General features: G+C 57.5%; 1 protein-coding gene across 8 annotated transcripts in view; it reads left to right on the top strand.

Annotated features, from left to right (window-relative positions):
- RGS12 (regulator of G protein signaling 12) overlaps positions 1-22,718 on the top strand; it is a 119,710-nt gene extending 96,992 nt beyond the window's left edge. For 2 of the 8 annotated variants that reach the window (XM_038533167.1, XM_038533168.1), the window contains exons 5-19: positions 1,410-1,579; positions 2,050-2,142; positions 3,113-3,256; positions 3,784-3,963; positions 4,236-4,392; positions 5,922-5,998; positions 8,109-8,303; positions 8,668-8,741; positions 9,205-9,331; positions 9,683-9,779; positions 11,754-11,833; positions 12,220-12,373; positions 13,606-14,067; positions 16,916-16,978; positions 22,205-22,718. In XM_038533167.1, coding sequence (XP_038389095.1) covers positions 1,410-1,579; positions 2,050-2,142; positions 3,113-3,256; positions 3,784-3,963; positions 4,236-4,392; positions 5,922-5,998; positions 8,109-8,303; positions 8,668-8,741; positions 9,205-9,331; positions 9,683-9,779; positions 11,754-11,833; positions 12,220-12,373; positions 13,606-14,067; positions 16,916-16,978; positions 22,205-22,431 — 2,300 coding nt within the window. In that variant the 3' untranslated portion in view covers positions 22,432-22,718. Of the gene's footprint in view, positions 1-1,409; positions 1,580-2,049; positions 2,143-3,112; positions 3,257-3,783; positions 3,964-4,235; positions 4,393-5,921; positions 5,999-8,108; positions 8,304-8,667; positions 8,742-9,204; positions 9,332-9,682; positions 9,780-11,753; positions 11,834-12,219; positions 12,374-13,605; positions 14,068-16,915; positions 16,979-22,204 lie in introns of those variants that run through there. The other 6 variants (XM_038533173.1, XM_038533172.1, XM_038533169.1 and 3 more) reach the window with 6 other exon arrangements.
- Positions 22,719-23,876: the final 1,158 nt, after the last annotated feature.

The raw sequence follows: 23,876 nt of genomic DNA, 5'->3' as shown, positions 1-23,876 counted from the left end.
GTTACAGCGTGGGTCCAATTTGACCCAATTCCTGGCTCTGCTTTCTTGGTCCTCTGTTCCCTGTTTTCGAGGGGCTGTACCGTGGCCTCCTCGAGGCCCTCTGGGCTCCTGCTTGTGGGCGTGGTAGCCTCAGGCCTGGCCTCTGCCCACTGTGCTCTCAGCACTGCTGTGGGCAGGCATCAGCCTAAAGGGTACTGGTCCCCACTTCCCCTGCCTCCCTGGTCCCCTGGTCCCTACTTCCCCTGGTCTGCCTCCCTGGTCCCCACTTCCCCCACTGTTGGCCCCGGGTCACTGAGAAGGTGCATTTACAGTGGTTGGCCTAGAGCTACAACCAATTCCTCCCTTGGGCTCCTTCCCACCACCAGCCCCATTGAAAGAACACAGGATGGAGCACATGGACCCTATTTCATTAGTCAGCTTTGCTCCTCCAAGCCTTGCACCCATGCAGGTTAGGGATGCTCCTGTCCCATGTCCTCTGGTCAGCAAGCTGTGGCTCGGCCTTCAATCTCCTTGGTGTTAGGACCTGGGGAGGAAACGGCCCCGTGTAGGACATTGGGACGTGCTGTTTGTAAAGAAGGGGATGCATCCATGGCAGATTATGTGTCTGGTCCAGCTTCTGGACCACCTGTGTCTTTCCTTGAGTCTTACCAACCAGGCCTGCCCTTGGGGGTACTGAGAGGCCCAGCATGCTCCTCACACGAGGTGGGAGACAGTGACATGGAGCTCCCCGAGTCCCTCCCCTTCCCTTTGTGAAGGAGCGGATTATTCGGGAACTTGCCTAAGAGATGAGTGAACTCAAACTATTTGGGGTTATTTCATAGCCTCTGGGGAGCCAGCCTCCTGCGGCACATGTGGTCTTTTCCATGCCGGGGTGGCCTCCAATCAGTTGTCACAACAACACGTGTGGTTAAATAGGACGTTTGAGTGTTCTGCCCATGCAGAACAGGGCACACGTGTGAGTGTGCTTTCACATGGCAGACGTTCCCTCCAGACACAGAGCCGCGTCCTAGGTCCCAGACACCCTGTCTGTGCCCACTTCCCTCTGCTCCCCCCATGGTGACCTGGCACCTCCCGAGCCTTGCAGGTGGAATCACTGGGAGCCCCGTTGTGTCTGCGGTGCTCGCTCAGCCATTGACGTGTGCGTGGTTGCAGTTGTTGCTGTCCCTGCTCCGTGGATGTGCACGCGGCTGCGTGAGGACTGGCGTGAGTCCTGTTCCACGCTCCATTCCCTGCCCCCAGAATAACGCTGGGTGTGCTGTCTGCACTTGGTGCAGATCATTGATTGAATGTGTGTATTAGAGAAAGTGCCTTGGGGACAGCCCCCTGTTACCTCTCAGAAGGCTGGGCCGGGCCCTGCGGGGCAGGCTTGGGGGATACACGTGCAGGTGAGGTGTATGCTGGTCCCACAGAGCTGACCGGCACTGACCTGAAGGACTGCGTGAGCAACCACAGCCTGAGCAGCAATGCCAGCCTCCCCAGCGTGCAGAGCTGCAGGCGCCTGCGTGAGAGGAGGGCCGCCAGCTGGGCTGTGTCATTCGAGCGCCTTCTGCAGGACCCTCTCGGTGTTCGATACTTCTCTGTGAGTAGGGGGGCTGTGGCGGGGCCCAGGGGCCCCAGGCCCCAAGGACAGAGGCTGCCCTACCGCAGGGGTCTCCTCCTGCCCACGTGCTCGGCACACTCGAGGCCAAGAGGTTGAGGGGGGGCCTCTGCCCAGCCTGGCCTGGGCTCAGGGTCGAGGATCTCCCTGCAGTGAGGGCCGCGGAAGTTTCTTGTAAATGCTTGGAGGTCAGCTGCATGTGGCAAGGCTGGCCCCGGGGGAAAGGGTGCTCTGCCCTGAGGAAACAGCTGTGAGCGCCCTGGTGGTCCTTAAGTGCCCGCAGCTTGTCTGTCATTTAGGGCCTTGGGTAAGTTAGGGAAAGGGGTTTAGAAGCCTCTGGTGTCTGTGAAGGTGAGCACAGGAAGGCGTGGGAATGAAGTAGAGCTTGGGAGGAAGGCAGGTGCCGTGGGGACTACCTGTGTGTGAGGGCTTATCGATGGTGTTTTTCCTAGGATTTCCTAAGAAAGGAATTCAGTGAAGAAAACATTTTATTCTGGCAGGCCTGTGAATATTTTAATCATGTTCCTGCACACGATAAAAAAGAGGTAAGTTTGTTCATGCCTGGAGAATGAGATGGTCTCACTGTGGGCTGGTGTCTTTCTTTTTTTTTTTTTTTTTTTTTAAGATTTTATTTATTTATTCATGAGAGACGAGAGAGAGGCAGAGAGAGAGGCAGGCAGAGATACAGGCAGAGGGAGAAGCAGGCTCCATGCAGGGAGCCCGACGTGGGACTCGATCCCGGGTCTCCAGGATCAAGCCCTGGACTAAAGGCAGCACTAAACCGCTGAGCCACCCGGGCTGCCCTGTGGGCTGGTGTCTAGTGCAGTTGAGGTCGATGTAGAAACGTTCTCATGTGGTTTTGAAACACTTCTTTTTCAGAGTAAGTTTCTTAACATATGCAATACTTAGTTTTGTGTGAACATGGCACGTGTAAGTCCCCTTGCTGTAGACTGTTACCAGCAGATGTGCTGCCACTCAGTGTGTTGGAAGGGGAGCTTAAATGCCCAGACAGAGGGGCACCCTGAGAACATCCATTTATACAGCTTCCCTGCATGTGCCACACATGCCATCAGGTTAGCCCTTGCTGGTGCCAGTCCTTTCCATGGTGTAGTCACTTGAGGCCACCCATGGCCCTCCTTCCTGCCACAGAACAGGCCTCTTATCTGCTTGTACCCTTGGTACTACATGGACCGAGGTCTCCCATCACCCAGAGTGTGCGCAGAAAACTCCACACACGGGATGGCGTGCTTCGGTGTCCCATGGCTGCAGCACCTGAACAGTTACATAGCCCACTGAAAAAATTCAGGGAGGAGCCTATTCGGTGAAAAGTTTCATACTGGCTTGGACTTTTATTTATTTATTCAAGCAAGAAATATTTATTGGGTCTCAAGAAAATGCATCTCTAGTGCTTGGACCTGTGTCCAGCATTTGGGATCTGGGAGTGACACCAGCAGCACACATGCACGGCAGGGGAGCCTGTGTCCCACATGTCCCACTCACGCATGTGTCCTTCAGCTTTCCTATAGGGCCCGCGAGATCTTTAGCAAGTTCCTGTGCAGCAAAGCCACCACCCCCGTCAACATTGACAGCCAGGCCCAGCTGGCAGATGACATTCTCAGTGCTCCTCACCCCGACATGTTCAAGGAGCAGCAGCTGCAGGTGATATGCCTCAGTTTCCCACAGGGACTCCTCGCCAGGGCTCGCTCCTTGTTGCCCGATGGAGAAGGGAGGTGCCCATGGGTGTGGGTGTAGCTGGAGGGCTCTCTGGGAGCAGGCTTCATTCCGGCAGTGAAGTGACACTCCCTAAGCCCCGCAGGCCCGCCTTTGGCTCCCTCTCTGTGGTCACTCCTGCCTAGGCTGTGTGTGATGTCACGAATGCATGGCTGTGATGTGCACATAGGTATGGAGTTTTTTCAGTCCTAGGACATTACTGTGATTAAAAGGGCACATGGGGCCTACTGCTTTTTAGAGCATATATCCTGCTGACCCTATCAGAGATGACTTCTGTTGCTAAATCATATGAATAATGTGGGGGAAAAAATGGAGGAAAGTATTTTCAAGGCGGTTCTCCTTTCCTTCAAGTCTCCAGTCACTGTGGGTTTCATTCTTTTTTAACAAAAGCTTCTCCAGGATTGCATGTTAGCTTGTTGCTTCAGAAGTTAACCCCTGTCGCATGTGCTCTGTAGATCTTCAACCTGATGAAGTTTGATAGCTACACTCGCTTTCTCAAGTCCCAGCTGTACCAGGAGTGCATCCTGGCCGAAGTGGAAGGCCGCTCCCTCCCTGACGCACAGCAGGTACCCAGCAGCCCGGCCTCCAAGCACAGCGTCAGCTCAGAGCACTCCAGCGTGTCCACGCCAAAAAAGGTACCTGAGCTCCAGCCACATCCTCTCAGCAGAGGGGAGCTGCTGTGTGGAGCAGATGCCGCTAGGACACAGCCCTCCATGGGAGCCCTACCCATGTAGCCCTCCTGGGATGTACCCTCTGCCTTCAGCTGGGGGGCGGATGGTGGCAGAGCTGCCCTGTGGCTGCTGGAGGGTCTGTGCCATCCCACAGACAGCTTTACAGCTCTCCTCAGCTTCCTTTCATGCTTCATGTAACGTTGAAATAATGTTCTGTTAATGTCTCCATTGGACAGCAGCTGAGTGGAAAATCGAAATCAGGAAGATCCCTGAACGAAGAGCTGGGGGATGAGGATAGTGAGAAGAAGCGGAAAGGAGCCTTCTTCTCTTGGTCAAGGACCAGGAGCACTGGGCGGTCCCAGAAGAAGAAGGAGCATGGTGACCACACAAACGGTTCGTGGATGGAGTGGCTCAGGCACAGGCGGGGTGGCGGGGCCAGGCTCAGAGGCTGGGCTGGGAGAGCACGTCTGGGGTGTGCAGAGTGCAGCACTGTGTCCGGGGTGTGGTCCCTCGAGGGTGGGCCCACCAGCTTCAGTGCCTTTTGAAAAAGAGGGTGAGGGTGTGTTCCAGCCCACTTGCCCTGGGCTAGGGGACCCTGCAAGGGTGGTTTCATGTCCGGTCCTCTCCAGGCCTCTTGGTAGGAATCTGGGAAGGGAATTAAAATATAAGTGTGCTGCCACCTGTGCACCTAGACAGCCTCTCAGTTTCCTTCCTAGGCACTTTCCTAGGTGTGCATAGGGCTACATGGGCCTTTGTTACTTTTTTTTTTAATTTTTTTTATTATTATTTTTTAATTTATTTATGATAGAGAGAGAGACAGACAGACACAGGCAGAGGGAGAAGCAGGCTCCATGCACCAGTGCCCGATGTGGGATTCAATCCTGGGTCTCCAGGATAGCGCCCTGGGCCAAAGGCAGGCGCCAAACCGCTGCGTCACCCAGGGATCCCCCTTTGTCACTTTTTATTGTAAATGTTAAAGGTCACCTGTTCTAGATATTTTCTCCCTTGGTTTCTTCTTGTGCAAAGCTCAGAACATAGTGTGAGAGGGACAGGCTCGTCCTGGGGAGCGGGTGAGAGGGAATGAAAGCACCTTCTGGGTAAGGCAGAGAAGGATAGCAGTGATACCACGCATGAAAGAGCATAATGTGGAAAGGCTTTGGAAGGATTTTCTTCTCAAGGGATTCTCAAGAAAGGAATTATTTTCCAGGAAATAACCCTCAGGCTCCAGGCCTGGGTCCCCAAGTTTGAATGGGGCATTTATGGAGAGAGCACAGGTAGGGAGCATCTCAGGGAGAGAGGTGGTGACAGCTCCCAGGATGGGGCCTGTGCTGTGCCAAGCCGTCTGTAGAGCATACATTTTATCTCCTCCTAGAGCAGTGGGTGCACTGTCTTCCTGTGCCCATTTTACAGATGGCAGTGCTCCTGGGTCGTGCCATGGGTGGTTAACAAAGAAGTGTTCTTTCAAAAGGAGAGGCAGACAGATTTGCAGAATTCAGTCAATGAGAGAGCACCATGGGGTTCAGGGACCCCTGAGTACTGGGGAGACAGGAACAGTTGCCTTGAATAGCCTGTCTACCAGAGCAGGACCCCAGGAGCTGGGGCTCCCTGTCCCTGGCAGATCATTAGAGAAACATCTGGAATGGGCTTTAAATCCTGATTCCAGGGCATTCCCCAGGAATTCTGACCTGGTCAACTGGGAATCTGCTTTGGAAGGTGGGCCAGTGGTTCAGAAGGTTGGGGGGACCTGGGGCTGCTGTCTCCTCACACCCTGGCCTGCAGTTGCCAGCCATGGCTCAGCACCCTTTGCTCAGCCTGAAGGGTGGGGTTGGGAGATGTGATAGTAAGTGAGGTTTCGGTAGAAAGTGCGGAAAAGCAGAGACGGTGCTGTTTGGTTTTCTGAGTCACTGTGTTTCCCCATCAAGAGCCCCTGCATGCCAATGGAGGCCTGGGCCGCCGCGAGTCGCAGGGCTCCGTGTCCTCTGCGGGGAGTCTGGACCTGGTAAGTCACCGCCTCCGCCTCCCCAAAGGCCACAGCAGACTGATGAAACCCCCCTCAGTGTTGAGTCACGCAGAGCCCACACTTACAAAGCTCAATGAAAGTGTGTGTTGGACGTGGGGAGCAGGGCTCCGGCCGGGGCGCCTGCCAGCCCAGCACTCTTGGCCGCATAGGGACCCGTTTGGCAGATGGGGGAGGGCTGCTCCTTGAGTGCTGAAGATATTTCTGAATTTACTGTGGATGTTTTATTGCTCTCATTCAGTTGCCATGTTTTGAACTCCTGCTAAGAGCAAACAGAAGGCTCTGAAGCCAGGTGCTTTGTGTTTGTGTCACAGTTGGAATAGCCCATTAAGGCAAACCTTCCTGTGTTTGTGTTTCTGCTGGCAGGGGCCTGTCCGAGGCAGGGGCTCCACCTCCCCTCACGTCCTGCCCACAAGGCCCCAATCTCTAGTTGGGGGTGGGAGGGGGCGGCGCTGGGGGCCCTGCGGGCTGTCAGCTGTCAGTCTGATAGGGTTTGGAAACCCTCCTTGAACAACATCCTAGTCACTTGTCATTGTCCAGTGACAATGTAGCATATTATCCCTTCTTCAGTTATGCTGTGTAACAGTTAAAAGCTGGAGGGGTTTAACTATGTGTCAGTTCGCTGTTGCTGCTGGCCCAACCACCCCAAAACTCTGGCTTAAAACAAAGACCCTTTATTCCTGCATCTGTGTTGTCCATGGAAAGGGAATAGTTGGGGCCATCTTATAATCAGCCTACCACCTACAAACTGTGTTTTCTGGAATGCTATTGGGGTGGCAGAGAATTCTAGACTGTCAGGAGGAGATGGTGACAGGGAAGCACCATCCAGGGCAAGCTGCACATGAGGACATGTGGGGCCCTGTCTGCAGCCAGTGGCTGCTGTTGTAAATCAGAGACCACGGGAGATGTCCTGGAGAGACCCTGAGGGGTGCTGCACACATGGAGCCCTGGCTGGCCCCTTGGTTGGTACCCTACCTGCCCAGGAGCCCCCATGTCTGGGCTGGGGTCCTGGTGCTGGGACAAAGCGCTAAATAGCAGTTTCCTGTGCTCTGCTGTAGTCCGTGAATAATGTGGATGATCTGATCACAGGTGCTCCGGAGCCACTGCCTACCTGTCTCCCTATCCACCTTCCCCCGTCCTGCAGGTGCATCTCACTGCTGAGTACTTGGCAGCCGAGAGGCCTTGGGACAGGGGCAGGTGAACTTGGGCCGTGTCCTCACCCAGACAGAGTTGTTGTGCATCCTCTGGGCAGAAAGGGCACCTGAGGCCTCAGCCTGTCCCTGGTGCTGTCAGGGCGGACCCTCTGCCAGCAGCTAAGGAGGATCGCTGCCCTGCCCTCCCTACACTCGCCATCCTGAGCACTGAGTTAAGTTCAGAATGGTCGAAAACAACAAAACCCCACCCCTCACAGCTTTCTCTTGACCCAATGGCTGCTGCCCTGCCAGGGGTCTTTACCCCTCAGGTGATGTTCCTGCCTCCTGGCCTTTGTCTGAGCTCCCCGCTCCCTCTCCCAGCCTGTGTCCCTCAGGCTGACTTGCTGTCCACAATCCAGGCCTCTCAGAGAGACCTCTAGTCCTGGAAGTTCTGGTGGGAAGAGCCAGGAAGATGAGGACAAGCAGCGGAAGGGCCTCCCAGACTGGGTTGGGCCTCAGGCCCTCCAAGGGGGAGCCAGCCTGCCTGGTGAGCCCCCAGTGCTGCAGGGGAGAGGCAGGAGAGTGGGTTCCACAGAATGACTCCCTCTGCTTCTAGCTCAGGGAAGCTAAGACAAGACCCCTGAAAACAACATGGGAAGGGCCCCTCCTATTCTTACGGAAAAGCTCATGAAATACGACCCTGGTAAATGGTTTGATGAGAGAGTAGAGGAAAAGACCGGAGATACAGAGAGACCTGCTCTCTTCTCTCCTGTGTTTCTGTAGAAGCCCCAGCAACTTTGTTGGCTTTTTGTACACAGCAGCCTTTCTGCATTTACAGAGCTGCGTGTAGGACAGGGAGACACACTGTATGATCTCCCTGAGCACATGCAGGCTAGTGAGAACCCTTCTTGGGGCAGCCCTGCACACCTGCCCATAACACTGGTCTCCCGGCTTCCCAGTCGGATGCCTGTAGGACCTTGATGCCAGAGCGGGACAAGGCCGCCAAGCACTGCTGCATCCAGCTCCCCGATGGGACGTCCTGCATGGTGGTCGTCAAGGCAGGCTTATCCATCAAGGAGGTCCTGGCTGGGCTCTGCGAGCGACATGGCATCAACGGGGCTGCCGTAGACCTCTTCCTGGTGGGCGGGGACAAGGTACGGGGCTGCCCTTCCCATAGGGGATCCTGCACCTGGGCTGGGGTGGTGGGATGGCAGGTCTGTTTGTCTTGTGAACTAAACCTGCCCAGTCACCTGAGTCTGTTGCCTGGAGCAGGCCCTCAGGCTGACTGTGCTCTGCTGCTGGAGGCCGACCCTGAGAGCCCAATAGCCCAAGAGCCCATGCAAGGGGCTCTCGGCACACTAATGTTAGCTTGTCTGCAGCGCGCCCTCCTCTGGGTGGCTGTTTCTGAAGCTGCTCCTTTGCTTGGTGGAGCTGTGCATCCCACAGCGGTTGGGGAGCACTTCAGGGATCTCATCTGCCCTCTGATGTCAGTCTCTATTTTCTTCATGGGTTGCAAAGCCTCTGGTGCTGCATCAAGACAGTAGCATCTTGGAGTCTCGGGACCTGCGGCTAGAAAAGCGGACTTTGTTTCGGTATGAAAACTGCCACGGCTGTGTCGTGAGGTGTCTGGGGATGTCCCCGTGAGCCCTGCAGCCTGGGCGGGGAAGGGAAAGCTGGTGCCCCCTTCATGAGCTGGGGGGTGGCAGCGGCCACAGGGAGGCCCCAGAAACCCATGGGGCCAAGGGATCACTAACTGTCCTGTGTCGTGGCCAACCATAGGGCCGCACTCTGGGATGCACAGGCGGGATGACAGAGTGCTGGCCATCTGCCAGGAGCGGCCCATCTGCTGCATGTGATGGCCCACCAGGAACCTTAGCAAAGCCCCCTGTGGCTTCCTTCTGATGCTGAAGCTGTTCCACAGCCACAGCCTGGCACTGACCTGCTGACCCCACGGTGCCAAGGGTGGCCCGTGGTACTGTATGGTTGTGCCCACAGGGAGGAATAGCTAAGTTTATATTTGCAGCAAATATGTCATGTCTCTCCCCCTCCAACCAGGCTGGATCTGGTTCCAATTAACCGGTCAGTGGGACTGAAGGCCAAGCCGACCAAGCCTGTCACAGAAGTACTGCGGCCCGTGGTAGCCAAGTATGGCCTGCAGCTGAACGAGCTGGTGGCCAGGCTGGTGAGTGTCTTGTGGGGGGAGCGTGGCTATGCTCCCTGCACAGACAAGTAAGCTCATAGAGGCCTGCTTGCCTCTGATGCTCTGCAGATGGGAGCATGTGGAACCAGAGGCCATGCTGAGGCCCTTTGGGGGAGAGCTTCACTCGAGGGGAGTCCTGTTGTCTGTCTATATCTTGATCACTCCCAGCAGGCTCTGGGTGATAGTTGAGATGCGGTTTTGGTCCAGGGAAACCAGAATGAGAAACACAGCACTAGAAACCCCTTCAATATTCCTGCCATTTGCAAATCTGCTCGGCCAGTCGGCCGAGTGCCAAGAGCACTGAGTTACTCAATGTACCATCTCTGTCTCTAGAGTGGAGAGAAGGAGCCCCTGGACCTTGGTGCCCCCATATCAAGTCTGGATGGGCAGAGGGTCATCTTGGAGGAGAAGGAGCCTTCCAGGGGAAAAGGTGAGTGAGGCCCTGAGGCTTCCACTGGTCGCCCTGGCCTGCTGGGGTCCACTTTGTTCTGCCTCCTAGAAGCCCCTAGCCCTGCTAACCCCCTGGTTTCATTTAGGGTCTTATGGGGCCTGGCGAGCTCCTTCCATGGCATAACTCAACCCCAGCTGGGTGTCTGAGGGGCCCAGCCTGATCCAGGCCTGACTGTGGGCAGGAGGCAGCAGGACCAAGAGCTCAGGGGCCTCGCTCTAGGAGCCACATGCCTGCTGACAAGGGGGGCAATGTCCTCTCAGCTATAACAAGGGATGATGGGCCTGCTGGACACCCCCCTCCCCCCAGGGTAGGATTGCTCTGAGGTTCCAACACTCCCTGTGTCCAGGGCTTTGGCCAGAGAGTGCTCCCTTCTGAGGGGCCTCAGGATGTCCTACATAAGGGACACAGGCCCTGCAGTAGAGGAGGCAGTGGACTGGGTGCCGGCACATCCCCACTACTTCGTGTGGGGAAAATTGGGAGGTTTACAGAGCCTTTTCCATCCTGCTGCCTCTGCCATGACAGACCTGCCCTGGGGACTCTGAGGTGCCCACTACCAGGTGCCCAACCTTGGGGCCAGCAGTCAGTCCCCCACGCTTCACTCTGATGCCTTGAGGGCCCATGCTCCTCCTCAGAACACCCCACCCCCTTCTAGGCGGAGGGCGGTAGGAAGTGGGTCCCCTGGAGAGGGCTTTCTGGAACCACCTACTGAGTACCCTGGCCAGGAGATACTTTGTAAAGAACGGCTGGATGTAGCTTTGGGCTGTTTCTTCCCTTTCCTGGCCTTCCACCCAGCAAGGACTGGCTCTGCTCCTCAGCATAGCTGGGCTCACTTCTCTCTGTCCCGGTGGATGCCCAGGGTTCCAGTCCCTGCCCCTCTGCCCCCCTGCTGCAGAGGAGAAGTCTTCCTGGGCCCACCCTTGGTTCTAGAATGCTTTTGGGCAGCCCCGGTGGCTCAGTGGTTTAGTGCCACCTTCAGCCCAGGGCATGATCCTGGAGACCCAGGATTGAGTCCCCCATCAGGCTCCCTGCATGGAGCCTGCTTCTCCCTCTGCCTGTGTCTCTGCCTCTCTCTCTCTCTCTCTCTCTCTCTCTCTCATGAATAAATAAATAAAATCTTTAAAAAAAATAGAATGCTGTGCTCTCTTTCTGGGACCTGGTAACTGGGCCCAGCAGGGTAAGTGGCCCGAGCAGGGCATGGCTTCCCTCTGGCCTGTTTGTGCACAGGTGAGTCTGAGCATGGCACCTCAGGCAGGTACTTCAGTGTGTTTGTAAAGCTGTGTATAGGCAAGAGTGCTGTTATTCTTCTTGTTGGTTCTGGCCTGGACATGTGGTCTTTGTATGGCTGGTGTCGGCAGAGGCTAGTCTGCAGCCCTGACTTGGAGCAACAGTCATATTTGAAAACATATATCCTAAGTCTGAGACTCTTCTGCTTTCTAAAGAATATTCTTGCCAGATAGAATCTGAAATGAGCTTTTCTTTTGCCATGCCTCCAGAAGGTCCCCATAACTGCGGTCTAGGACTGGCATGCCTCCTGCACTGCTCCACACGGTGTCTCCTGCCCCAGATGCAGCAGCTGGGGGAGGGCGATCTTTTGTCTTCTTGTCCTGCACCAGGGCTCTGGCCTGTATGTGCATATCTAATACAAGATTTCTAGGGATCCCTGGGTGGCACAGCGGTTTGGCACCTGCCTTTGGCCCAGGGCGCGATCCTGGAGACCCGGGATCGAATCCCACGTCGGGCTCCTGATGCATGGAGCCTGCTTCTCCCTCTGCCTCTCTCTCTCTCTCTCTCTCTCTCTCTCTCTGTGTGTGTGTGTGTGTGACTATCATTAAAAGAAAAAAAAAAGATTTCTAATATTTGGGCTTCTCTACAGTTTTCTCTCAAAAACAATATAAATGTTATGTCTGAATGTTCAATTCACTGTCATTACAAAGCGTGTTTCATTATGTTTAGGATCCACAGATAAACAGAAAAGTGCACCAGCCAAACAGAATATAGCTGTAAATTCCAGTTCCAGAAATCACTCGGCTACGGTAATTCCCCTCTGCTCCCTCTGCACAGTTTCCTTGCCGCTGACTGGTGCAGTGCCGGGGTGGGCTGGGACCCCAACGCTCCTCTGTCACCCGTAGTGCCCACCGGCTGTCTGCTCAGAGCCGGCCCACACCCTGTCCCCCTTCTGATGCCTGGCTCCCTCTAACCATGAACTGCTGGCTTCCCGTTTGCTGTGTTGGGGGTGGTTGTGCCTTACACGTTCCTATTCTTGTATCTTGTGTCACTGTGATTGTTTTTTCCGCAAGGCACAGGACATCTGTGTCAATGTGATCTGTATTTCAAAGGTCCTTTTTGTCTCTAACTGATGGATTGTGTGTTGTCATGTGTCTGACATGTAAGCAGAACTTTGACTTTCCTTCTAATGCAGGGAGAGGAGAGAACGCTAGGCAAGTCTAATTCTATTAAAATAAAAGGAGAAAATGGAAAAAATGCTAGGGATCCCCGGCTTTCAAAGAGAGAAGAATCTATTGCAAAGATTGGGAAAAAAAAATATCAGAAAATTAATTTGGACGAAGCAGAGGGTATGTGTACTTTTTACAACTTCCGCGTTTTCTAGTGAATGCGATGTCAGTTTTCCAGAGCAATCATTAGGACTTTCTTTGAGCCGTTGACATCAGAAGGATGCAATCCCTGTCACACCAAGCATGCCCCTTACCCCTGGGTCAGCCTGAGGCTGTCTGTGCCGCTCCTCTCAGTTGTCAGACTGAGCATTGGGCCCCTTGCAGGCCAGGCTGGGAGTGCCCTCAAGATGGGCAGCAAGCGGTCCCCAAGGGTCTGCCCATGCCCCCTCTCCCTGGCTCACATGAAGCTCAGTTAGTGTCAGGGGGCCCATATCAGGGTCCTCACCAGCAGGGCGGGGGCCCTGAGGCAGATTTATTCCTGGACCTGCAAGGGAGAGGCAGGGTGGCCCGAGAGACCCCCAGAGAGGTGATCTCTTACAGAAACTTCTTTTTTTTCTGAAAGCTTCTAAGAGCAGAATCAAAACTAACAGCTGTTAGCATGACCTGAATTTTTGATGCAAGGAGTGCTCCCCAGGCAGCCGGGCCCACAGCTAGCTCCCTGTGAGGCCTTCCTATTCACCCCCCTCCCCTGGCCATTGCTGGCCACCATGGAGGCAGAAGTGAGTCACAAGATTTAAGGTTTTAAAGTCCTTGTCATCCTTCAAACACCAAGAGTGTAATTTAAATGCTAGAGAAAGCTCAGCTTAGACTCCTACTTTGAACAGTGAACTGCAGTTATGGCTGCTGGTCAGCCCAGGTAAGGAGACAGGAGGTCTGGGGGAGCCAGCGAGGGGGCTGGGGGCCCTACCAGCACCACACTTGGCCAGGGGCACTGACCCTGCGAGGCGCTGTGTTTACCCGCTGCCCTCTTAGAGTACCGCGGGCTCCCTTGTGCCTCAGTTAGCCTCCCTGTAACCATCAGAAGGGAGCCAGGATTCCAGCAAAGGGCTTCCAAGTGTAATCAGAAACCCCGGGCCAGATTATGGCCCACGAACACGCTTCTCGAACCATCCCCACACAACCATGTCCAGGCAGGGGTTCTGGTCTATTCGAGTCTGGGCTTCCTAGGACTTCACAGGGCAGGGCCTTCCCTGCAGCCCTGAGGGTAGAGAGGGTGCCAGGTATGAGCACCTGGGGCCCCGCAGCCTGTAGCTTCAGGGCAGTGGGATGAGCTTTCCAGATGGTGAACTTTTTTGCTGTGCTGGCCTAGGTGGGAAACTCTCTAAGACTCGATGTGGGGTTTTTTCCACTAGAGTTTTTTGAGCTCATTTCCAAAGCTCAGAGCAACAGAGCAGACGACCAGCGCGGGTTGCTGAGGAAGGAGGACCTGGTGCTACCCGAGTTTCTGCGCTTACCTCCCGGCCCCATGGAGCTTGCCCTTTCCTCACCAAGCGCGGCCAAGAGCTTTGGCAAGAGGAGCTTGACGGGCAACGGCAAGGAAAAGGCTCCCCAGCCCCAGGAGGCATGGGGGCCCGGCCAAGACTTCCGCGAAAGCCCAGCAACAAGCCCCAGCTCGGCCGACAGCACCCCGTTCAGCGCCCCCCTGACCCCCTCGCCCCCAACACAGGAAGCTGAGGCCGGGGGTGTCCAGACCCTGGAGGGCGAACACGTGGCCGACCTGACGCTCACGGGGGAGGGGGACATGAGCAGCCCCAACAGCACTTTACTGCCGCCAACCCCCACCCCGCAGGACTCGGCCGGACCTCCGAGACCAGGTACCTCCGGCTTTGACCCCCCTGCACACCTTTGACTCTCTGCTACTCCACTGTCCACCCGGTGTTATCCACTCAGTTTCCAATAAAAAAAAGAAACAGCTATGGTAAGTCCCCCTCTACCTATAATAATCACTCTGTCAAGGTTCCAACGTGACCTCTGGTGTCCTATTCACTGTGGGCCCCCTCTGCCTTTTCTGAAAGGAGCACCTCTGCGTGTGGCCAGGACAGGTCACGGAGGGGCTCGGGCCATGCAATGCTCTGGGAAGGCTGGTGCACGTGGGTGGTGTCCACCCCTGCATAGACAGCGGCACTCCCCTGCCAGCCTCTTCCTCCCTCCTGGGTCCACTGAGGCCTCCCAGCCAGGCCTGGGAATTTCTGAAAATGTATGTGCTATTCTTAAAACTTGGATAGCTAGCATTTTTAGTGTTGTAGTCTCAAGACTGAAAAAAATAGCATTTGTCTTGAGCAACTGGTAAAGTCCCATGTGTTTGGAAGAGAGCGAGTGTGCTCTCTGGCCCCGGGTCCACTATAGGGAGGGAGGGCTGCACACGCCGGCCCCATTCCAGTAGACTGCAGGTGCATCTGGTTCCATGTGGGCTGGGCCGTGGCTCGGTTCCCAGGGAGCCAGAAGGAGTCCTGGGGTTCCCTGGCCTGGAGTAGGCCTGGGCGTTCCTCCAGACGGATGCTCGGGTTAATAGGAATGGGGCTGAACAGTCCAGCTGCCCAAGAGCCGCAGATGCCACAGGTGGAAGCAGGGCTCCCGGCCTTCCAGGAGTAGTTCTGCCCTGCTCTGAACCAGTGTCACGACATGTGTGCCTGTGTCCCCCCCCCCCCGTCCCCCATCCCTGTCCCCTGTCCCATCCCTGTGCTGTAGACGAGGAGCCTTTTCAGTGGACACTTTGGTAGGCCGCTGGTGGCTATCCTTTCTCCTCTGTGTGCTCTGTGATGCGCGGACACTGACCACCAGACGTGTGGTCTGCTGTCGGGGATGACATGAATGCCTACCTTTGCTCAGGCCCCCGCCCAAGGTGCCAATGGCAGTCTGAGTACGCCCCAGGATCGGGGGGCCAGGGAAGCCGTCGCTGCTATGTGTTCTGTACATATGTACATAGCTGGGCACTTTGGAGCACACATGCCATGTGGGCGGGCTCCCCTGGTGCCTTCCCACTGAGACTGCACACGGACTCAAACCGGGAGAAGCCGTGGTCTTCCCGTGTGTCGCGCTTTTGCACGTCTGCGCTGTGGCTGACTTTCCCTTTCTGCTCTTTGTAGACACCTGTACGCAGGTCCACCTGTGTTCTGAGTCTGTGTGCTTCCAAGAGTAATAAACTCTGGATCTTGTCATCGGACTGGTTTAAAGCTCTCTTCTTTTTCTTTTGAAAATTTCTTTCCACTTTCAATGGGTCTGCCTTAGTATAGTGGCTTTCAAAGATGTGCCATTCACTCAAGAGATACTCTTGAGCACTTGCCATGTACCCACACACAGTTGTGTAATGGGGAGCGATGTGAGGGGGTGGCTTGAATGACCCTGGGAGGCCACCCTGGGGCAGGAACGGGAAGATGCAGCACCCTGCTTGGGCCACATGGAGGCCTAATGGGTAAGGGGCCTCCTCTCCCTGAGAACACCAGTGGCCTTGGTGGTCAGGCCTCCCCTGTGTGCCGTCATCTCCAGGGAAGAAGACTCTGGGTGTCAGGTGGTGGTCAGTAAGGCTGCCTGGCTGAGATCAGCAGCTGGTTCCTCCAAACCTGGAGCCCTCGGGGCTGGCAGCCCTGAATGGGGCTGTACCGGGCTGTCTGGCCCATGTGGTTCACCCCCTGGGGTCTGTTTTCCCACAGAATGACCATCAGCCTGGGAAGTGCACCCAGGCTTGTCCCTTGGGGATGTCGTACCTGCTGCATGCTGGTGTCTCTGGCCTGTCAGCGTGGAGGGCAGCTGGCACCAGCTGTGCAGGAGCGTAGGTCTTCCCTGCACCCTGGCAGGCTCCTCCTGGCCAGACTGGTCCCATGGTCAGCCCAAGCGCCCCAGGCTCCTGGCTCTCTGCTGTACTGAGAGGGAGGGGCTCTGGCCATAGGCTCTGACCCCCACCCCCATCCCCCATCTTCCTGGAGCTGACAAGCTTGTTTGATGGGAAGGGCCTCGGTCTTGAGTGTCCTGCGCAACACACCATGACCCAACTCGGCGAGGGCTGGCAGCCTGAGGCCTCTGGCAGGGTCTTTGTGGTTCTCTGTGTGGGAAAATCACTGGCCCCATAATGTGTCAGGCACCTCCACGTTGCAATGAAAGGGAACCCACCCCTGAGATTCCTCCATCAAGCGAGGGAAGAACATCTTTCACACCCCTGAGGCTGGAGCACATCTGTACCTAGCACTGAATTTTATTTCTCAGGGTTTAGAAGGCAGGTCTCCCCCAAAGTTACCCTCATTGATTCTAGCAGTCGCTGTGAAATATTTCTTAGCTACATGGCGGCCACTGGGGATCGGTTCAGGGTAGGGAACACGGTGAACTGATATCCCTGGGCTTCGGGCTCTGCAGCTCATGGTCACATCCAGGCCATGCAGCTAGTTGGGCAGCTACCACCGACAGCCCCCAGGTGACAGGGGTGTCTTCCCGAGGATCACACTGCTCACTCACGCTGGTCTGCCACCCCCAGTGTCCATGTACAAAGAGGCTCATCAGCAACCTCAAGGCCAGAGGATAGAGGTTTTCAAAAGGACTTGTGGACCAAGAAGTGACTCCAGTGCAAAGAGCCCCTTCCATACATAGGTACACTCTTAAAATGAATCCTGTGGTTGCTCTGATCCTAATTGCCACCTGTTTTCTCCATCGTTATCTCTTTGGCTTCCAAAGACACACCGGGAGTTCATGGGCACCCTCTGGCATTTCCTGTCCTGGGAAGGACCAGCTGGGGAGGTACGTGTCCTCAGGCCCCAGCAGAGCAAGAGTCCAATTACGAGTGTGGGCCACACATGGCCCATGCCCAGGGTGGTGCTGGTCTCTCTACTGTATGAGAAGATGCCTACGTCCACGTACTCAGAGAGGGTGTAAGAATTATGCCCTATAGAGCACTGGCTTCCTAGTGAGCAGAACACATCTGTTGAGTTGAATGTTTGATGAACGTGTCCAGAGCAGCAGAAGGGGTCACATTCACTGCTGACTGGTGGCCCCAGCAGCTCCTACCTCAGCCCAGCCCAACATTTGCTTGGTGTCAGACCTGAGGCTGGGCTCCACTTGTGAGTAAAGAGTCAGTGGCTAGGAACCCCAGGATATAGAGCTTGACCATGTGGGATTTGGGAGAGGTCTTTGCAAGGGGTCACATGGAGCCCTTCCCCAAAGGCAGGGTTCAAAGAAATCTCTCCTCAACTGCCCCTCTGTCTGAGTGATGGATGGGCCAAAGAGGGCCAGGAGAGCCCCATGCCCCCACCCCTCACCAGGCTCCAGGCAGGCTTGGGAAGAGCCAGGCTTTCCTCCTCACTGGTCTGGCCACGCTGGCGTTGTGGGTGTGGGTCAGGGTCCCTGGTTGAGCTGCTCCTAGCCCTTTCAGGAGGCCAGGCTCCTGGGGACCCCACCAACCAGCTGCCCTTAGCAACTGTGGGGCCCCTTGGGGGCCACATGGGCACAGCTGCCAGGGCCATGCACCGCTCCCTAGGAGTCCCCAAACAGCTGTTCCAGCCTAGGGTCTGAGGGGGCTCAGATGCAAGGGGATACTGCTCACTGGCTAGGGCAGAAGTTTTCCCCTCTTGGAGACCTCATCCAACTATGCCCCAAAGCCACACCCAGTTTCCAAAGTGGCGGCTCTTGGGAACCCACAGATGGCTTCCTAGCTGACGTGTGTAGCTCGTGGCCCCTCACACATAGCCCACCCAGTGGGGGTTGCTATGGCCTAGTGCTATGGCTTCCATGGGAATGGAACTGGAGCCTTAAGCAGAGGCCACGAGCCCTTGGAGGGGCCACAGCCTTGACCTTGGCAGTGAAGGCAGCCAGACCGCACACCCCCAGTGTGGCTGCAATCCTGGAAGCCCATCTGCACCCAGCTGCTCAGTGGTCAGCCCCCATCCCCACCCTCCCTTTTCCCCACTGCCCCCGGCCACAGCCCTGGCGTGTCACACCTGCTCGGCCCCAGATAATGGGGAAGCCAGGACCATAGCCACAGGGAGGCCTCCAGGGCCAGCCACGTAGGTGTCCCCAACCCAGGCCCCACCTCCTACTCCCTTGTCCTTCCCCACATCTTCACTCATCCTTTCAGGTGTCTTCTCTCTCCAGCAGATGCCTGGCCAACCTGTCTAGGCGGCCGAGGTGTCCCCACCCTGAGCATACACCTACCTTCTGGGGTGAGACAACCCAGTCCTACCCAGTACAAACCATAGCACACACACAGGTGGCTGGCTTTTTCAGGGACACATAGGTGCCAGGGGCCTCGATGGGAGCCCTCTTGCCCACAGCGCATGTTCTGGCACCCTGGCCCGGCTCTGCTGGAGTAGACCTGAGCAGACCTTCTCCCGTTAGATGCCTGGCTGGGAGCCTCCACAGGCTTCCCCGGGGCTGGCCCGGCCCCCTCCCCAGACCCCATCCTCCCAGCTACTGAGGTCCACAGCCTGTGTCTCCTACACAGCCACGCTCCGTGCCCGACCTTTTCTGTGTATGCTGCCCACTGTCCCTGCTCTACCTGACTTCTGAGGCTCACTGGCCCACAGCGTGATCCAGCCCCACCTTTATTGTCCCCTGCTGTTCTGGACCCCAGCACTGGGGCTCCTGCCTGTGGCTCCTCCCCCACATCCATGCCTGCACCTGGCGTGGCCCTGAGATTGCCCGGTCCCCGTTCTCCCTGAAGACATCCCCTGCCCTCACTGTGTACTGCCCTTTGCTGTAGTCCTGGCACTAGTAGGTGCTCAGTACAGATTTACTAATGAAGGGTTTTAATCCAGTAACCAACCCCCCCCCCACCCCCTGCCATGTCCAGACATAGCCCAGTGGGTCTGGGGATCCGAGTGGAGAGCTCCCTTGTACATTTGATGGACTGGAACCAGGGCTTGGGTTGGGGCTGTCCCTGTTCTTTCCCATGGGGACCCAAGCAGCCTCTGTGAAAGTATGCAGAATGGGGTACCCAGGGTCAGGAAGGGCCTTGGAAGGGCCAGGGGCCAAGGGCAGACTCTGGGGTCCCTGTCCCTGGTCCCCGCCCCTCTTCCCCAATTTTCTAGTTCAGCGGTACATACACCTCGTGCTGTAGGAGCTTCCCAAGGGCAGCCGGAGGCTTCACAGAGATGTTGGGATGGCCTAAAAGGACACCCAGGATTTGGCCTCACAGATAGTCCAGAGCATGAGGGACAAGTCACAGCGAAGCAGCTGGATGACAGGGAGGGTTCCTCTTGGTCAGGAAGGGCCGTGGGACAGGCAGCTGGAGTTGATCCTAAAGGAGAGCTTGGAGATGGCCAAGGGGTCAGGCCATGCCCCGGGACCTGGTCCCCCCAGTGTAGCCCTGTACTGTGCTGTCCCTGACAGGGGGGTCCTGGCTCTGCCATCCCATTCTCCCTTGATGACCAGAGCAGACCTGGCAGTTGGCTCTGAGAATGCTAGTGGCCAGATGCAGGGGTGGCCCAGGGATGGATGGACCACAGACAGCTTGGCAAGGAGCAGGCGGGGCTCCCTGAGTTCCAGATTGCAGTGAAAGCCCCAGCACGCATGCTCATGTTCGGAGAGGGCCAGCCAAGGGGCAGGGTCTGCGGTGCCCCAGGAAAAGGAAGGTCCAGCAGAGCAGCCCAACTGGGCAGGATAGCGTGTGAGTGTTTTAGGGACCCGAGACAGGACCTTAACGAGCCTCACCCTAAGTGAACCGTGTAGAGCAGAACCAGGCTCCCTTGGGAAGTGGCCGCCCCTGGAGCCCTGCTGGGGAAGTGCTGATGAGCGCTTCGGAAGGCTGGGCTGGCGGCCGCTCTGGGGCGGGCCCTGGCCCAGGGGCTGTGACACATGCCTGTTGCACAGGGCTGGGTCCTGCCACTGAGTCACAGGTCTGGGGCTGCCACTGATTCAGGAGAGCAAGTCTGAACAGGGCAGGCAGGAAGGTCCCAGACTGCAGCCACCCTCCGTGTGTTGCTCACATCCTTGGCCCATGGACTGACCCTCTACCCTGACCTCAGAAGCAGTCATTCCTCCCCATCCTGAGCCCACTGAGCCCCTGGGAGCCAGGGGACCCGTGGCCAAGGCCTGAGTGCCCCCTTCAGCTCCCTGTCATCCCAGGGGTCCTTGTGGGGCTGGATGGGAGAAGCCTGGGCTCTGGAACCTGTGTGGGGTCACCAGCCCTTCAGTGCTCCAAACAGGTGCCCCAAACGGGGACAGAGCTTAAGAGGGCAAATCCCTGCCTCTCTGCACATCCTGTGTCCCAGGCGAGGCCTAACCCTACCCCATCCATGTCTGGGCCCTGCAGCCTGGCATTTGGGACTGTGGGGACCCAGTGATGCGTGGGGGACAGGGTGGATCCCAGTATGCCCTGGCAGGACGGCCGTCAATACGCCTGAAGGGCCATGCCGTGTGGACCTCGGGAGGGCAGCCTTTCCTGGACCCCCTCCCCAACATGGCTTCACCACCCGTGGACCTGCCTGGATGGGTCAGGCCCTGAGCAGCCCTGCTGCAGGCCAGGTACCCTTCCACCTCCTTGACTGGCTGCTGAGAGGTCGGCGGCCACTGTCGGACAGGGTGCCTGTCTCTGCCTGCAGGCCCAGACTGGCCTGGGGAGGCCGTGTAGAGGCACCTTCAGAGGCGTGGGGTGTGGTGGAGTTGGGGCACTTTTGGGGCCATGGAGCAGCCCAGACTCCTTACCTCCATGGTCACCCCCACTTCTTATAGGTCTTGAAACCAGGGAGGAAGCAGTCTTCCCCTCCACCAGCAAGGCTGGGGAAACTGAGGCCTACGGACAGGTCGTCACTGGGCAGGACCCAGTGTCCCTAGGGCTGCACTCCTCCTCCAGCCTGTCCACTGTGGGCCATGGGCCTACAAATAGGACAGGGCTCCTGCCCACTCTAGGGAGCCAGGGAGTTCAGGGAGAGGGCTGAGTGCACACCATGCCCACCCTGAGCTGGTCCCTGGACACTCCACCTGTGGAGTGGAGTGACTCCATCTGGAAGACACATTTCTGCCTACCATGGGCCCTGCTGGGAGACACGACGGCAATGGCCCTCCCCAGGGTCTAGAAGCTTCCAAGACAGTTTCAGGCAGCCCAGGGCCTCTGGGCCAGAGGACTGCGGGGGGGGGGGGGGTGGTGGCGGGTATGGAACTTGGAGCCAGATGCCCAGCTGACCACTGAATGGCCTGTGAGAGGGGCAGGCAGTGTGGCTGGGGTGGAGGGAAGGGGCACTTGGCCCAAGGTGTGCGTGATGGGAAGGGAAGGTGTCGGGGGTGCCTGACTCAGGAGTTTGTGAGGGTGAAGACATAGCCCCGAGGCAACAGTCAGGAGGACAAGCAGGTGGCCAGGGCTGGGAAGGGTAGCCAGAAGCGAGGCTGGGGCCTGTGCCCACTGAGGCCTGTAGGTGGAGGTCTGGAGTGCCCGGGGAGGGATCTTTCCCTGAGGGCCCAGCACCCACCTCCCGGGACCACCCCCACCAGCCTAGGCACAGGTACCTCCCCTGCAGTCTGCTGGCATGGCCAAGGACCCCATCCCACTTACCACCTCTCTGAGGACCCCTTGGCCTAGCCCCACCAGGAGGAACCAGGGGCCATACTAGCTTGGGATAGGGTGGGTCAGCAGGTAGCTGAGCTCTGTTCCTGAGCCTGTGGCTTCCACTGTGTGGGGGCTCTGAGGGGCATGGGTGACCCTACCCAGGGCCCCCACCTTCTGTCACCCTACACCAACCTCTGTGACTCCTGCCCAAAGCCCCCTTGGCTGGGCCCTGCTTGCCCTGTGCAGCCCACCTGCTGAGAGCACTCTGCTGTTCTGGGTGGTGGTGGGGCCCAGGAAGGTCTGGGGGCTTGCCAAATCGGAGGCTTGAGGTCGGGCATTCTCCCCCAGGCCCAGGGCACCCAAGGACAGAGATCACTTGTGTCTGAGTGATGAGGGTGGGGTGTGGTCTCCTGCCCTGGGTGCTTGCAGGGCTCCAGAGCCCAGGGCAGGGCAGACAGGTGACAGTCTCTTTCTTCTCCTTGTGACAGGAGGCGGGGCCAGAGGCAGCCAAGGCCTCCCAGTCAACACCATCATCGACGTGGACCGTGTGGCTGGCTTGGCACCCGGGCAAGTCAGCAGCATCCCCAGGGTGCGGACAGGTCCCCAGAGGTCACAGGCCAGTGGGCCCCTGACATCAGAGCTCCCCAGCCTGAGCCCCGTCCCAGCTGGGCCTACCAAGTTCAAGGCCAGCCAGCACCATGCAACCTTCGTCTGAGGCGCCTGAAGCCCCATCCCCACTGGCTGTCCCTCCTGCCGCCGCATCTGAGCTGCCTCACCTGGACACGTGTGGAGGCCTGTGATCTCGTGGGGACAGCCCCATATCACCTCGAGGGCCTTGGAGGGGCCATATTGGCCACCACGCCTTTGGGAGCCAAACTAGGCGAGGGCAGAGTGGCCTAGCCTTGGACGCTCGCCATGGCTGGCTCAGAGGGCTCCTCAGACCCTGCCCTGCTGCCCCTCGGCCTCTAGCCTTCCCTCAATAAATCAACTTTGGGGACCCCCCCCGAGTGTCAGCCTCGTGCTGGGTGCTGGGGTCAGAGACCCTGCCCTCGGGAAGCCATTATTTTGGCCCGTGTATCAAGGAGAGGGGTCGAGGAGATGATGGCTGAGGTCAGCGTGGGCAGAGAAGGAAGCCAACCTAACAGGGCTCACAGCCATGGTGTCCTGGAGGGTGAGAGGAAGTGACCCTTCTCGATCAAGGCCTCTGGTCACATCCGCTTTGTGGCATGCCTGACAAGTCAGGGCAGGGTCCCCTTTTGGGGGTGGCCGCCCATGAGGGCAGGGTTCAGCTGGGGGTCCCCGGCCGCGCGGCTCCCTGTGCTCTCCTGTCTGGGTTCTGGGGGCAGTGGGGACCCTGTACTCTGCCTCATGTGGGGGATGGGGTGCAGCAGGGCCTGGGCGGGGTTGGGCCCCGAGGCTGTGATAAGTGTGATCACAGAGTGGCCGCAGCCTGGGCAAGAGGGCGCGTGTCAGGCCACGCTGTGGGGCAGGGCCACCGTGTGCTATCGGTGGAGCAGGTCTGGTCGGCCTCCCGTCAGGGCTGATGAGCAGAACCCCAACATCGAGTAGCTGAGCGCTAAGGGACCCTGTGCTGGGAGGGGCCTAAACTGCAAGTACTGGGCCAGGCCACTGAAGTGGTTCTGGTTGCTTCTAGGGAGCCACCCCCAGTGAGCAGTGCTTTGGGTGGAGCCTTGGGAGGTGTTGGAAGGGGGGCACCCATCACCTACTGCACCCAGGACCCGTCGTGTCTCCTGGCACCCACCATGCTCCCCTACCTGCACCCATGGTGTCCCCCATACCACACTTGATGTTCAGGCCCCTCCCCAACCCTGCACCCACCACAGACCAAGCTAGGTGGCCCAGTTTCCATTCTCCTTTCTTTTGCACAGATGGCAAAACAAGGGCCTAAAGAGAGTGGTGTTGGGGGTGGGGTGCGCAGTGAGGTAGCTGCAGAGCCAGGCTGATCCCTTGACCAAAGTGAGGGCCAGCCTGTGGACAGCTGAGCTAATTCATGGGGAACCCTGGCAGCTCTGCCCGCAGCCCCCAGTCATGCATTCTGGGACCCGTGGAGTTGGGGGTGGGCCTACTGTAATTGTGTCCTGACTCCAGGTCACAGATGGAAAGAGCATGCAGACCTGGGCAGGACTCTAAGCCAGGTTT

Source organism: Canis lupus, chromosome 3, assembly GCF_011100685.1.
Source record: "Canis lupus familiaris isolate Mischka breed German Shepherd chromosome 3, alternate assembly UU_Cfam_GSD_1.0, whole genome shotgun sequence".
NCBI classification, from domain to species: Eukaryota; Metazoa; Chordata; class Mammalia; order Carnivora; family Canidae; genus Canis; species Canis lupus.
Note: the sequence above shows the minus strand (reverse complement) of the source record. Positions and strands in the feature narration are given on the sequence as shown.